Consider the following 15588-nt stretch of genomic DNA (forward strand, 5'->3'; position numbering starts at 1 on the left):
CCAAGTAAAGATCTCCAAAATTAGTGATAGGTAGAGCTGTTAGAATAAAAAAAATGCTGAATTTTACTAAGTTGCATTGCTTTGTATTTAAGCAAAAATGTAAGAATTACGGGAACTAAAGTTGTAATCCCATGGTGGGAAAATATTTCTTGCTTACGACATTGACTGTTTCCTTCATTTCTTTGGCATCTTGAATATAAATGTAATTTTCTCTTTAATAGTAGTAAAATATTAACATAAATATTTTTCAAGTTTATTTATGGCATTTTCATTAATTTCTGTCACACACACTTGTCTTTTTAATTCTTCTGCTTCCTATTTGTTTATCTGAATGGGACACGGTTATTTTCCTGAGTATGCAGTGTCTCTATGAAAATCCTTCAACTTGTGATTTTTTTGGGGGAGTTGCTGACATCCAAGTTACCACAAAGGCACTTTTTTCATTTGTATGCATATTGCCTACAGCCAAGGGAGGAAGCTATTAGTGGTCCTATTTTTTATTGTTATTTTTTATCTAGCATTTGAAGAAACTGACTCTGAAAATTTGGAAACATGTAAGTTCATGTGTATCTATCTCTGCAGTTCAAGAAAATTGGTACTGCACATGTACAGTATTTTTAATGGCTCTGATTTTCAGAAAAAGTATCCTATCAGTTTCTTAATGATCGATAACAAGTACTGGAGTTGCAATGTTACAACCTATTACAGTATTAATATTTTAAAAACTTAGGGAGCTTTTGACACCTCAGCAACACTATGACTGGGGCTTAAGAGCCCTGAAGACTGTTCTGAGAGGATGTGGCAATCTCCTGCGTCACCTTAAGAAAAATGGAATGAAGGAAAAAAGTAAGAGTAATTATGCTAAGAATTTGTTCACTTTTGATCGATCAATGTGTTATACAGAAATAAATATCTGCAGTCTTCTTGTTCATTCAAGTACAAAAAAAATTATATGCCCAACTCCTGAAATGTAGGAAGCCAGACTGTACAAAATAAGAGATAATCCTCTGCGAAAGTCCTTCCTAATCAAACACTTCCCAAATAAAAACAAATGACTAAGGCTACATCTACACTGACTACAAAAGATTGACCTCTTAGAGTTGATCTTCCGGGGTGCCATTTCACACAAGTGCAAAATGGTGCATTCCAGGGTCATTGTCAACCCCAGAACTCCTTGTGAGCCACTAGGAGTAAGGAAGGTTGACAGGAAGAGCACTCCTGTCCAACCTTCTGCAGTGAAGACAGCCGAGGAAGTTGGCAGCTCCAAAGTCCATTTTTGTACCCAGTTGGTGTACCAAAAAATCGTGTAGCAGCCATCAACCTTTCTGGTAAATGTCGACATAGCCTTAAGAACCCACAGAAACTCGGTGAAGATAATTTACAGACTTAGCAAGTTGACGAGTGCTCTTGCAAATGAGTTTCAATTACTTTTGAGCTACCATACCTGATTCTGACTGAGTACTGCTGAAATATTCCAGTTTCAAAAGTTGCTATTCCAGAGCTCACAGACACAGTTAGTATTGTATTGGGTGGGAATGATGTGTATTTTAAAGAAGAGTGTTCGAGTGGGTGATGATTTTCTTTGTGCATCTGTTCATGGATTGGGACAGAGGTTTAGAGTGTATGAGGAGTTTAAGTATTTGGGACATAAATATTGTGGTTTTTTTTTTTTTTTGGTTGCTTTAAGAAATGATAGCTTTGCTTGGGCTGTTCTTGGAATTATCTGAGATAGTCCTTGTTTTCCTGTTCGATATAAAGAGCAAATAGCTAACAAACAATTCTTCAGCAACTTCAGGAGTTCATCTGTCACTTAAAAACACAACAGCAGCATATTTTAGGGTACATCCCCTTCAAATTTCCTTCTTAGCTGAAGCGTATCGAGTCAAGATAGAGACATCCCTCATATTAGGACATGGAGAAATTTTCACAGTAAGGTATGTGCTCAGTCTGGCACACATTGCCACTTTCAAGAATCTAGTTATATACAAAAGCTGAGATGAGTGCACTTAGGGTCTGTGCCTTTGTTACTTATGACTCAGAAGTTCTCTATGTTTCTAGTGCTAATTTCCCTGGAACGTTGCTGCTGTGACTCTGGTGGTGATATCCCAGCAGTGGAAATAAATATAAAATGAACTTTCTTTTTGCAGTTAAGGAAAGCCATATTGTGGTCCAAGCTTTGCGCCTGAATACCATGTCAAAGCTCACATTTGCAGACTGTGCACGGTTTGATGCCTTGGTTAAAGATGTCTTCCCAGGAATTGATTTTAAGGATGTAGAATATACAGAATTAACTACTGCTTTACAACAAGTCTTCGAGGAAGCCAATTTGGAAATTATAAGCACTCAGGTAAATATGAAATATAGGCATAAACTAAGTTAAGATGCTTTGAATTAAGAGTGTCACTAAGGGTTGTGTTGCAAATCTATTCATTTTGATTTTATTTTATCATGAACCTTTTAATGTTTATGATGATTTGAGCTCTAGATTTGCTTGAACACAGAGATTTTTCACTCTTTGTGTCTGTACCCACAAATTACTAAACTAAATTTAATTTAAAGGAAGCAAATGACAGTATACCAAGACAAACAGGAATGTGTGAAATTAGGATTAGAGAACAAGTTTGATTTAATGCTTTTAATCTCATGTAACCACTTTTTCTTTTTTTATGTAGATCAAGAAGGCATTGGAATTGTATGAACAGTTACGCCAGAGAATGGGTGTAGTTATCGTAGGTCCGAGTGGTGCAGGTAAATCAACTCTTTGGCAGATGTTAAGGACAGCACTTGGTAAAACTGGCAAAGTGGTCAAACAGTATACCATGAATCCCAAAGCTATGCCTCGACATCAGTTACTAGGTCACATCGACGTGGATACCAGGGAGTGGTCTGATGGTGTGCTTACAAATAGCGCTCGACAAGTGGTACGAGAACCGCAAGGTATGTCTAGCCAGAAAGGTGCGTCATGCTCAACATACTGTAATAAACTCTTATTTTTGTTCATATTTTGACAATATGCTAACTTGAAATAGTTGAGTGTGACTACTTCAAAATCAAAAAATCTTATAGTGATACCATTGTCAATAATTTCATTTTGCAATTTTCCAGTTAATGTACTCTGAAAATAAATGGTATGCAAGTATGCATGTGAAGGTGAAGAATGTAATGAATACTTAAATAGGTTATAGGTAAAGCATATTAATCTAATAAATTATAATTGTTTTAGAGAATGAAAAATGGTTAGAAATTTACCAATCCGTCATATTTTGTAAATTTTTCCAGTGGATTTTTTGTTTTTATTTGTAAATAGATGTTAATTCCTGGATAATCTGTGATGGTGACATCGACCCTGAATGGATTGAGTCTTTGAATTCTGTCTTGGATGACAATAGATTGCTCACTATGCCCAGTGGAGAAAGAATTCAGTTTGGCCCAAATGTAAACTTTGTGTTTGAAACTCATGATCTGAGTTGTGCATCTCCTGCCACAATCTCACGAATGGGAATGATCTTCCTGAGGTCAGACTCGATGGCATTTGAAATGTATATAACTTATGTATCACCATGAATACTTATTAATTTTCTAAAACTTTATTGTGATAAGTTAGGCTATGTCTACACAAGAAGCCTCTGTCGACTGAAGTCACTGTCCGAAGGGATTTCCCAATACAACTTCTTTTGACAGGTTGCATCTACATATAAAAGATCGAAAGAGTGATCTGCTCTGTTGACAGAGAGCAGTCAGACTGCCCAGCCCTGTCAACAGAACAGCTGACTGGAATCTCTTCAAATAGGGCTGCCTGATGAACTAGAAGCCCGGTCTGTCAACAAAAGGGCCCCAAAGTGTTTTCACATCTATTTTGTCAATAGAGCACTGTTGAGAGCGGTGTTGTACCTGAGCAGGGAGAGGTATAACACTGACAGTGGATGTGATGGGTTTTGTCAACAAATTGTTGACAAAGTGCATTTTGCCTGTAGACACTCTGTGGGTTTTCCTGACAAAAGCCCAGTTTTGCCAAGAAAAGCCTGTCGTGTAGATTTAGCCATTATATATAGTTTTTTCTAGATATAGGCTATGTCTACACTAGCACACTACGTCGAAGTAGCCTATTTCGAAGTAAGAACATCGAAATAGTCTACTTCGACACATATCATCTACACATCCTCCAGGGCTGGTGCCGTTGATGTTCAACATTGAAGTAGTGATGGGAAACGTCGAAAGGAGCCACCCCGGAAGGAAATGCGGAGTGTCCACACGCACAAGTGCTCTCCATCGAAACAAAGGGCCGGCAAAGCCTGTGGACGGGGTAACAGGCTGGACTAGCCCTTCTGGGGCAACAGCAAGTCACTCCCTTAAAGGACCCCTCCTAGACACACTCAGCCTGCACAGCACAAGGTCCGCAGAGCCAACAACTTGTTGCAGACCCCGTGCACACAGCATGGACCCCCAGTTGAAGCAGCAGCAGCAGCAGACAGAAGCCCTGGGCTAAGGGCTGCTGCACACATCGACCACAGAGCCCTGCAGGGGCTTGGCAGAGCGTGTCTCAACCCCTCAGCTCATTGCCCGCCATGGAGGACCCCGCTATTTTGATGTAGCAGGACGCAGATCATCTACACACACCCTACTTCGATGTTGAACGTCAAAGTAGGGCGCTATTCCCATCTTTGGATAGGAATAGCAAATTTGACATGTCACCGCCTAACATCGATTTCAATGTCGAAATAGCGCATGGCGCGTGTAGACACTACGTGTGCTATTTCAACGTTGTGCCAGCTACTTCAAAGTAGCCGGCTAGTGTAGACACACCCATACAGTTTCTTTTTTGAGTTTCAGCAACATGCTTAAACTTCTTCTAAATTGTCTTATTTCTATCTCTGCTTCTTCATGTGGTTGTTCATTGATACTGTCATAAAAATCTGGGGCTGGAAGGGATCTCAAGAGATCTTTGAACCAAACGCTCTGTGCTGAAACAGGACCAAATATATCCAGACTATCCTGACAGCTGTTTCTCTCACCCACTCTTAAAAACCTCTAATGATGGAGATTAGCAATCTCACTTGAAGTCTATTCCAGAAGTTTAACTAGCTTTACAGATAAAAGGGTTCCCTAAAATTTAAACTAAATCTCTCTTGCTGCAGATTAAGTCCATCACTACTTTTTCTATCGCCAGTGGACATTGAAAACAGTTGATCCCCAATCTCATTATAAGACCTCTTAACATATTTGAAGACTATCAGGCTCCTTGCCCCACCACAGTGCCCATTGATTTTTCAAGTATAAACCTGCCAAATATAAACTGAAGAAAAAATGGTTTGCTTTAAATCTCCCCTAAACAGTTTAAGACCCAAATATTTTAAACCAGTTTATTAGAAAAAATGTAAGAAAATTGCACCGAATCAAAATTAAATTATTATCTATTTTTTTCAAATTACAGAAATCAGAAAGTAAATGCTCAAATTATCAGGCTACTCATGGAGTTACAGCATTATTTTCACATTTGACAGTAATAATAAAGACACTTTCTAGTTTACTTCTTTTTTCTGCATATCTTAATGCTTTTTATTAAAGAACATACATTTTCTTACCCGTGTTTTAGTGAAAGCCAAAGTTAAATACAAAGGTTAAATGACTTGCCAAAAGTCATACAGTAGATCATTGGGAGAGCTGGGAATACAATTCAGGCCTCTTGACTCAGTCATTCTGCTTGAGCCTTTAGGTCACACTGTGTCATTTACACGGACACATGATTATTTTGTTTTTGTTTTAATCTGAACTATGTCTTGTTCTAGTGATGAAGATACAGATCTTAATTCTTTGATAAAATCTTGGCTAAGAAATCAGCCTGAAGAATGCAGACATAATCTTGAAAATTGGATTGGGGACAATTTTGAAAAGGCTTTAAACTGGGTTCTAAAACAGGTCAGTAACTCAAAGTTCTACTCAGTTTGTGGCTTTTATTCATACTTAAAAACTTGTTGTAGACTTGAACCAGAATTTTTTAATGTATTCAAACCTATGAACTTGATATAGACATCAGCAGAATGTCATGTCTAAAGTTAGGTATCTTAATTAATGGTTTGATTTTTCAGAGATACTAAGTTCCCAGAGCTGCCATTGACTAATCATGGATTAAGGTATCTGAATTTAGGCCTGTAAAATTTGAAATATCTGGCCAAAAGCCTTAACAGGAAGGTGTCTGTTTGGTATGCTTGAGGAAAATTTAACAACATTATAAATAATTAAATAATTTTAGGTATGAGGGCACCTTTAGCAAGCTGTTCTTTACAGAGGTTTTCATTCACTTGTGCTATCTGGGGGAAAGGGAGGTAGGCAGAGTGTCCTGAAAAAGCTTAGATACCAAATGGGAAGTTGTGACCAGGCATATGGACAGTTTGTGTCTGTGCTTGTTTTGTACCCCTCCCCGGCTTCATATTCCTCATCGTGGAGCCATACAAGCCTTGTACAGCTGGCCTCTCTGTACCATGGAACTTCGTTTAAGAGCTATCCCATGTGATGACCTGCAGTCTTTCTGTATTTCCTTGCAGAATCTACATAGCGCGGTAGCAATGAAGATATGTTTCTTCCGTAGCTCTCTTTTTTTCTCCATGCAGATTTCTACATTTGTAGAGCACCTTGTCTGGGATCTAGGAAAAAGGGGACATAGCTGCAGAAGATGATGTTTCTTCACCCTTTTCTTTGTGGGAGAGTGAAATCCACACATGGAGGGTCTCTTCTGGGCACATATCTCCATTGCATAATTGTGCACATTTCTTTATAGTCACTAGGCTAATAACATCTATAATAGAAGGATGACTGAGCATCAGAACTGATGAAACAGTAAATAGGTTTGGTATACAGATCAGAAATAAGTATTTAAAAAGCAAATGGATCCCCTCTTTTAGAATAGAATGGATTGAATTTCCCACAAATTTTCAAAGTCTAAAAGTGGCTCCTAGCAGCAAAGAAACTGACACATTTAATTTCACCATAAATTATTTATTTTACTGCTAAAAATTTGTTTGAAGATACATACATCTTTGTTTCAATTTACAGAATGACTATGTGGTAGACACAAGTCTAGTTGGCACTGTGCTGAATGGGTTGTCTCACCTTCGTGGGTGCACTGATCGAGGACAATTTATCATTAGCCTAATGCGGGGTCTTGGTGGAAATCTTAATATGAAATCACGACTAGAATTTACAAAAGAGGTAATTATTGTTTCTATCTTGCCCCAAATTGCTAAATGAATAGAACAATTTTAATTTTGCTATGTTTTAAGAGTGTAAAAGTACAATTAGAGTTAGTCCCTGCCTCAGTGTTGGAACAAAGTATGGATACCATGTATGAAGCAAGCAGGAGGGTTTATTACACACAATGCTGATGGAGTGTCACTTTGCCCATTAGGACTCCGTGGAGCACTGCCAGATGATAGGTTACAATTGATTATATAGGATGCTGATGGGTGGGGGGTGGGGCGGCGGGGAAACTACTGCATGGGTGTTGTCCAAGCCTGGATAGCTTTTAGCAGCAAGATGAAATGAGCACAATAAGCCAATCTAAAAAAGATTACATAGTGTCCCCACCCATAGCTTACAGAACATCTTGTCTCTAGTACAAGTGTTTTTTCTTAACAAGTTACTTAAACAAAGCAGACAGTTATGACATCTGTGTCTCTAACTGAATTAATGATTTGTCTACAGGAGTAATAATGATGCCTTCACATGGGCATATCTAGGTGTGCATCATCTAGAAGATTAAAGCAAAATACAGTAACAGCATACAGCAATAATACATTTGTTTTGAGTACCAGCCTGGGATAGCAAAAGGGATGGTGCTATATCCTGGCTCTCAGATGCATGGCCTTTTCTTGGAATGTGGTTGTTGGGGCAACTATCCCTCCCTCCAAACTCCAAGGCCCTGTCCAAATTGGGATAACCTTCCCTGGGTCTTGTGAGTGAGATGGAGGTGGGAAGCAGGGATAAGCTTCCACTTATGCTGTCTAGGTCTCTCAACTATAAAATTATAGGCCTACTCCAGACTTCAGGATTTGAATAGGGTGTCTTTAGCAGAATGCTATAACCTGCCTCAGAAATTTCCATCCTACACTCAGTGAGTTTATAATCTAACTTGGGAGTGGATGGAGGGAAATAGATCAACCATAGAAAGGCAGATTTGTGTGTAATTGATAGATGGTAGCAAAATTCATGAGTGGTCAAGATCACTTATATATAAGATATAGAGACAGAAGGGGACAAATGACAGAGCCTTGTGGGAGCCCCATGGAAAGGAAGAGAAGGGAAGAGGAGGAGAATCCTTCCATTGAGACTTTGACTTTGACATTGAAGTAGGAAAAGATTTAGAAGAGGATAAAATTAGAAAAGCCAAAGTTTACAATGCAGGGATGGGGAGCCCACAGTTCAGATTGAGACCGTGTGGACCCTGAGGCATGGCACTCCCTTCCATAGCATCTGGCCCACAGCCAGGTGGAGGGTTTGGAGCCCTTGAGTCTCGTGGGACAGATAAGGCAGACTTGGGACCCGTGTGCAGGAAGTGGCTCTGTGCGTTGTTGCTGGGGTCACTGCTGTTCCTTCAGTGGGGGGAAGAAAGGAGAAGCAGCCGTGGCCTGGGCAGCCTGTCTGGAGACTTCATACTGCTGCTCTGATTGTCTGGATGAGATTGTGTCTTTTTCCATGTTAAAACATTTTTACAAGTGTTTCGTTCACGTCTAATACCATGAAACTTTTTACTTTAATTATTTGAAATTTGGCTGGGGGCATCATCCTGATGACAGGGATATATCTTTTGTCATCCCCATGAAAATTTTCCCAAATTTGGCCAAGCTGTAAGCTCCAAAACATCTCAATTCTCACACGATCAATAGACATCTGCTATGGCAGATACATTCTCTGAAAATTTTGTATGTACTGGGCATATTGCAGCCTAAAGCTTGGTGTTGAGCAGGACTCCCTTGACAACCAGTCATTTCCCTTCTTGAGACAGTATAGTTTGTGCACCCATATCTCTTTATTTCAGGATAATGTGAAGTGATACAAGGTAGGATAAATTCTAAGTATATTCACACATGCAGAGCTATAGTCTCACACATATCTTTAAAGTGTTAGAATACAAAAGCTGAAAGTGAGGTAGATGTTTCTACCAGACCACAGAACAGGAAAAAGGAAAAAGTTACTTTAAAAATAAAAACCAGTTAATCCATTAGACAGCTTTAATTCTGGAATTCCCTAATTTTTAACTTCTGTTTACAGTTGACCACTAATTGAGTGTGCCTTGTTTTCTCTCTATTCAGTGAGAAGCCTGTGGCTATATTTGCAGGAGTACCAAGTGCTCATGACTGCAACTGAAATTAATAGGTGTTGTACTTTGAACCTATCAGGCACTACTTTGTCAATTTATGCCCTCAGTGTCTCAAGGAAATGAATGAGGAAATTTATTCCATGAGGTTTGGCACTATGCAGCTTATGAAAAATAAATACTGAATAACTACACACTCGTTCATGTAGTACCCAGTATATATGCACAGTGGAATTGAATTAAGGTTGCATAGGCAACCTTAATTCTTATTTCCTAATTTTTCAGTGCTTGATTTTCCAAATTTAATATTCTTTTAATGTAGTGTTTTGGATGTACTTACAGATATTGAGTTACCATTAGCAATACAGTTTTCTAATAGGTTAATTGTTATTCTTTTAAAATTCTTTTGTAAAGATTTTTAATTGGGCGCAAGAATCTCCTCCAGACCCAAGGAGGCCAATGGACACATATTACGATCCTGATACTGGACAGTTAATGTCATATCAGATGAAAAAATACGTAAATTTGACTGCAGATGACTTCAGTAATCTCCGAACACTTCCTGTCATTCAGACACCTGACATGCAGAGAGGTTTAGATTACTTCAGACCATGGTTAGATTTTGACAATACACAGCCATTTCTTCTAGTTGGGCCTGAAGGTTGTGGAAAGGGGTAAGTTGTTTGTTTATTTATTCATTTAATGTATTTTAGCTATTTTAATCTAACTTCCATAAAGTTTTGGAACATTTTTCCACAATGACAATTTCTACTCCATCAATAAAGTTGTTTCTTTAAATGAACTACTAATAGACCGATTTGACACATACCTCATAGAGCTCTAATGGACCTTGAGAGGTTATTGAGTCCAATTCTCTGCCCTCTTAGACCATGCACCATCCTTGACCATTTTTTTTTAAAACCTATTTGTTCCAGGCCCTTAAATGGCCTTCTTGAGGATTGAACTCACAGCCCCACATTTACAAGGCTAATGCCCAAACCACTGAGCTCTCTGTTTCTCTGACTTAGTAATGTCTCAGTCTGTATGTGTGTATTTTACTAGCACCTATTACAGTGGGACACTGGTTCTGGTCGGAACTTTGGAGCTTCTGAAATACAAATAGTGAATTATACATACTTATTGTGGGTGTGGGACCCTTTTGGTTCCTATCAGAGCCGTATTTGAGTTACTTTCTTCTCTGACACTCACAGAGTCCTTCCTTTGCTCGAGGTTTGTGAGTCTGTCAGTCTGTGTCTCTTTCTCCAAATAAGAGTTCCTTTCTCTTGCTTCATGTACTAAACACAACAGTAATAGCCCTGTGTTTCTCTTTCGACTCTGTACAGAAGCTCTTTCTCAGGCATGAGCTGAGGATACTGCTGGACCTGGTGAGGCTCCATTACTTCCCCATTAACACAGGCCAGTTGGTCATATTCATGGCTCAGTGTAGGGCAGGGGTCGGCAACCAAAATAGCGAGAAGAGTCATTTTTTCAAATTCAGTTACAAAAGCAATACTTAAAGAATTGCAATGCATGCGACTGCGAGATGATCCTTAATAAATAACATCAAGCAGTACTTTTTGTAATCCCTATTCTAAGAGCAGCACACACACAGGCTACGTCTACACGTGCAGCCAACATCGAAATAGTCTATTTCGATGAATAACGTCTACACGTCCTCCAGGGCCGGCAACGTCGATGTTCAACTTCGACGTTGCTCAGCCCAACATCGAAATAGGCGCAGCGAGGGAACGTCTACACGTCAAAGTAGCACACATCGAAATAGGGATGCCAGGCACAGCTGCAGACGGGGTCACAGGGCGGACTCAACAGCAAGCCACTCCCTTAAAGGGCCCCTCCCAGACACAGTTGCACTAAACAACACAAGATACACAGAGCTGACAACTGGTTGCAGACCCTGTGCCTGCAGCATAGATCCCCAGCTGCCGCAGAAGCAGCCAGAAGCCCTGGGCTAAGGGCTGCTGCCCACGGTGACCATAGAGCCCCGCAGGGGCTGGAGAGAGAGCATCTCTCAACCCCCCAGCTGATGGCCGCCATGGAGGACCCAGCAATTTCGACGTTGAGGGACGCGGATCGTCTACACGGTCCCTACTTCGACGTTGAACGTCGAAGTAGGGCGCTATTCCTATCTCCTCATGAGGTTAGCGACTTCGTCTCGCCGCCTAACGTCGAAGTTGGTGCCGCTACTTCGAAGTAGCGTGCACGTGTAGACGCAGCTACAGTGGTTTGTACCAGTTAGAAAGCTTTTATCCCCATCTCCAGGTTTTACCTGCCTCAACACCCAAATCCGCCCCATCCCCAATCTTTACCACCATCCTGCCCCCAATTCCCAGGGTTAACCCCTATCAGCACCAAATTGCATCTCATCCTCAGGTTTAACCCGCATCAGCCGCTCTGACCCAACCTGCCCACTGAACCCGGACCTTACTTGTCCACGTTCTGCTCTCCCCCTACAAGCACTCTGGGCTCCCCCCCACACCTTTCCTCACCCCCGCTCTGCTTCTCCCCCAAGTTTCTGAGGCCAGAAAGTGCTTGCAAATTTCATAGCCACTCCCCACCCAGTGGTATCAACGCTGGATTCACTGGATCTTGGGGCTGGGGTTGGAGCTGGGCCAGGTCCTGGGGGAGCTCACCTTACACTGCTGGACTCAGCTCCAGGCTCTGGCGGCTGCTGCAGAGTGAGGAGGAGCTGAGGGATGCCACAATGCCCAGAAGGAGGTGCTGGCCCCATGGGGAGGGAAGCTATGCTCGCAAGAGGTCTCCCACCTGCCCCTTCCTCCTTACTATGTCTAAGCAGCTCCAGCAGGGGCAGGCGTGGCTGCCCCTCCCCCTGCTCACTTCCCTCATGTGCAGCACAGGTGGCTCCCTGTGCTGCCCCTGCTGAAATAATGGAACTAAATTGAATTGGCTTAACGCCACCTGTTAAACCAATTCAATTTAGTTCCATTATTTCAATGGGGATGATGCAGGAAGCCTCAAGAGGAGTCAGCAGCAGCAGTGCCCAGAGCTGCAAGTGACTCCTTAAAGAGCCACATGCGGCTCTGGAGGCGTAGATCGCCAGCTGCTGGTGTAGGGTCACTTTTGGTGTGCAGAAAATTCCCATCTTAGAGGAGTGCTTTCATATCCAGATAACCTTGACAGTTCTTTTCCTCGTGACATTCCCTATTCAGTGCCTTCTAATTTCCCCAAGGTTAACAAGGCTTTCAGGTCACTCTGAAATGATTGACTAGGATCGCTGTTTGCTGCACTAGCTTGGTCCTTAACAAAAAAGAGGAAGAAAAGGCCAGTCCCAGTCTCCAATTACAGGATGCTCCAATTTCTCCACCAGTGGTATGGCTGTCACCTTGATATACATGTCCCCACAGTCAGCTGTAAACATTGGCTGGTTGGCTGGAATAGGTTTGCATTTTGCCGTGTTTACTCTGTAGATGAAATTAGCCTTTTGGAGGTGTCATCATTTCTTGTGAAGGAGGTTTGGACTATTGTCTGACTACAGACAGAGCCTGAGTCTTTGAACTCATCCATGGAGTGATAGCTGGCTGCGTTCTTCTGTATCAGCTTCAGTTGTTTGAGATGCTTGGTAATCCCCCGGCAGTGTAAGTAACATGAGTTTCCTCAGAAAAGTCCGGATTGTCCATGCTGGCTGACTTTGTTTATATTTCTTAGACTTTGGTGAGGGACCTTGTTGGAGGCTTTCTGAAAGGCATAGTGCACTGTATCAACTGGACCACCCTTATCAACATGCTTGTTGATTCCTTCCAAAACACAAGCCTTGCAGCTGTGTCTAGTTAGTGCACCTCAAGAGCTTATCACTTTCCCCCTTAGTGAGGTGAGGGCATACCCGTCCCATAACAATAATGGTAATAGGTATGAATTCAGAGGTTTTTTCTTGTGTCTGTTCAAGCAAATAAATTGTATTCTTTTTAATAGATTTCTTCTCAGCAGTCTAATGCTATTTCTCATGTTGAAAATTCAGTCATAAATGTGTTTCCTAAAGGAAAAAGATAATTCAGCATTCCGTTTTCCTTTTCTTATCTTGCCCTTATCTTGCAACATATGCTGCATGAGTGGACTACTGATTTTTTGTAGAGCTCTATTGACTTCCATTGTGCATATGTTGTAAATAACAGGTTTGGGGTCATATACAATTGCTTTCGCTAGGTGTTTTATACAAAAATCTGTATAAGTACTTTTCTGGAAGGTCATAAGTGTGAAATGATACAATTTGATTTTATAACCAAGGATATTTAGTTCAACCAAACTGATCAATACATTACATTCAGTACATTAAACAATGTGCTGGCAGTTTCACAGGTGTTCAAATTGCTGTCTAAAATTTCTGTGTATATAAAATATGTATTTATATATTTTATTTTTAGAATGTTGCTTCGTTATGCCTTTTCCCAACTCCGATCCACTCACATTGCTACAGTTCACTGCAGTGCACAAACTACTTCTCGACATCTTCTGCAAAAATTAAATCAGACTTGCATGGTAATCAGTACCAATACTGGACGAGTGTACAGACCAAAAGACTGTGAAAGGCTGGTTTTATACTTAAAGGAAATCAACCTGCCCAAACCTGATAAGTGGGGAACCAGCACTCTAGTGGCTTTTCTGCAACAGGTGAGTGTTTATGGCTTTGATAAAAATTAACTTTTATTATTATAGATTATAAATGGTTTATTATAACTCTGTAAATGCACATAAGAGTTCTATTTCCAATCATCTGGGATAGAGGCAGAGCATTTTGAACTGAATACCTTAAAATAAGCTGGTGATATAAATAGTTTATTATCATTGTGCTTTATGTTTAGTGTGGTATCAGAGATCCATTGGTGCTAGGCACTGTTTACTCATGTAATTTAAAGACAACCCTGTCCCCAAAAATTGATACTGGTTAACAAACTAAGTTTATGGAGTTGCATAATTCTCTCCTCAGAGACTGGAAACTGAAATATAATGCTTACAGTATTTTTAAAATAACTTTTCCCTCATTTTTACATCCTGCGCATCATGCATTCTTTTATTTTGACATAGCTATTTTGAAATAGACAGTATTCCCTGTGGCTGTGGGGAATGCAAATGAGCGATATCAGAAATATAAATGAGATGCAGGTTTACATATCTTGTGCCTCACTTGCATATTTCCTGCATGATCTCGATTCCGAAAAAGACTGCTTTTAAAACAAAACCAGCCATATAGACAGGGTTCCTTTGAAAACAATCCATGTTTTCAAAAGCACCCTTCTTCCTGTTTTGTTTCAGGAAGAAGGGTTCTGTCAAAAACGGAGTTTGTTTCTATTTCTATTTCAAAATAACTATTCTGGAATAGCTTATGTCAAAACAAGGCTGATGTATAGATGTAGCCTAAGAGACCACTCAGGAGCTTAGAACTGGCATAATGAAGCTCCAGTATGCCCCTTTCCATGCCTGACATGCCCTTTACTCTGGTTGAGGTGGGGGAGGTTTAGGAAGGAGCCTGCTCTTTTGGCTTACTTTAGTTGACAGTTACTTCCCTCTAGGAGGAATGGTCAGCTATCCTGGTACAACTGGATTCTAGCTCCTTTGTGCTTTTTGTGGATCATAGAGGAGAATCTGGCCACATTTTTATTATATAACGTGCCAAATATATTTTTGTGTATAATACTGCACAGTTGCTTAATAATTATTTTATACACTTCAGAGGGAAATGTTAGTGAAAGGTGCATTGTTGACATATAACAAATAATAATGATTATAGACGTGTCATTAATAGATTGTTTGTTTGTTTTCATTAGGTATTTTGCTATTTTTCATTCAATTTTATGCAAATATTTTGTTTTGTTCTGTTCAAGATTCTGACGTACCAGGGATTTTATGATGAAAATCTTGAATGGGTTGGTTTAGAAAATATTCAAATCGTGGCATCCATGTCTGCTGGGGGAACATTAGGAAGGCATAAACTTACATCCAGATTTACTTCTATTGTTCGTCTTTGTGCAATTGAGTAAGTGTCTGCAAGAACCTACTTGACTTTGAGATCTCAGATTCAGTATTCAGGTCTGCTTGCCTCTGCTTGTCCTTTTTGATTTGAGACTTTAGAAAATATGGAATGTGATTGTGTCTGGCAAATCAAGGAATTTTCTTAATAATGTAGACTCTTCACAATGGCCACATCTACATGGGAAGCCTGTGTTGACAGATGTCACTGTTGGAAGAGACTTCCTGGCAGTACTTCTGTCGACAGATTGTGTCTACACACAAAAGTGGATTGGGAG

The 15588-nt window shown here is 40.3% G+C and overlaps 1 protein-coding gene across 1 annotated transcript in view; it reads left to right on the forward strand.

Annotated features, from left to right (window-relative positions):
- Nucleotides 1-15588, forward strand: part of DYNC2H1 (dynein cytoplasmic 2 heavy chain 1) — a 346899-nt gene that overhangs the window by 77131 nt on the left and 254180 nt on the right. Inside the window, exons 36-44 of the mRNA XM_074984721.1 lie at nt 731-846; nt 2148-2347; nt 2673-2937; nt 3308-3515; nt 5787-5916; nt 7051-7206; nt 9725-9984; nt 13708-13954; nt 15166-15317. Of these exons, the coding sequence (XP_074840822.1) occupies nt 731-846; nt 2148-2347; nt 2673-2937; nt 3308-3515; nt 5787-5916; nt 7051-7206; nt 9725-9984; nt 13708-13954; nt 15166-15317 (1734 nt within the window). The remainder of the gene's footprint in view (nt 1-730; nt 847-2147; nt 2348-2672; nt 2938-3307; nt 3516-5786; nt 5917-7050; nt 7207-9724; nt 9985-13707; nt 13955-15165; nt 15318-15588) is intronic.

This window comes from Carettochelys insculpta, chromosome 1, assembly GCF_033958435.1.
Source record: "Carettochelys insculpta isolate YL-2023 chromosome 1, ASM3395843v1, whole genome shotgun sequence".
Taxonomy (NCBI): domain Eukaryota; kingdom Metazoa; phylum Chordata; order Testudines; family Carettochelyidae; genus Carettochelys; species Carettochelys insculpta.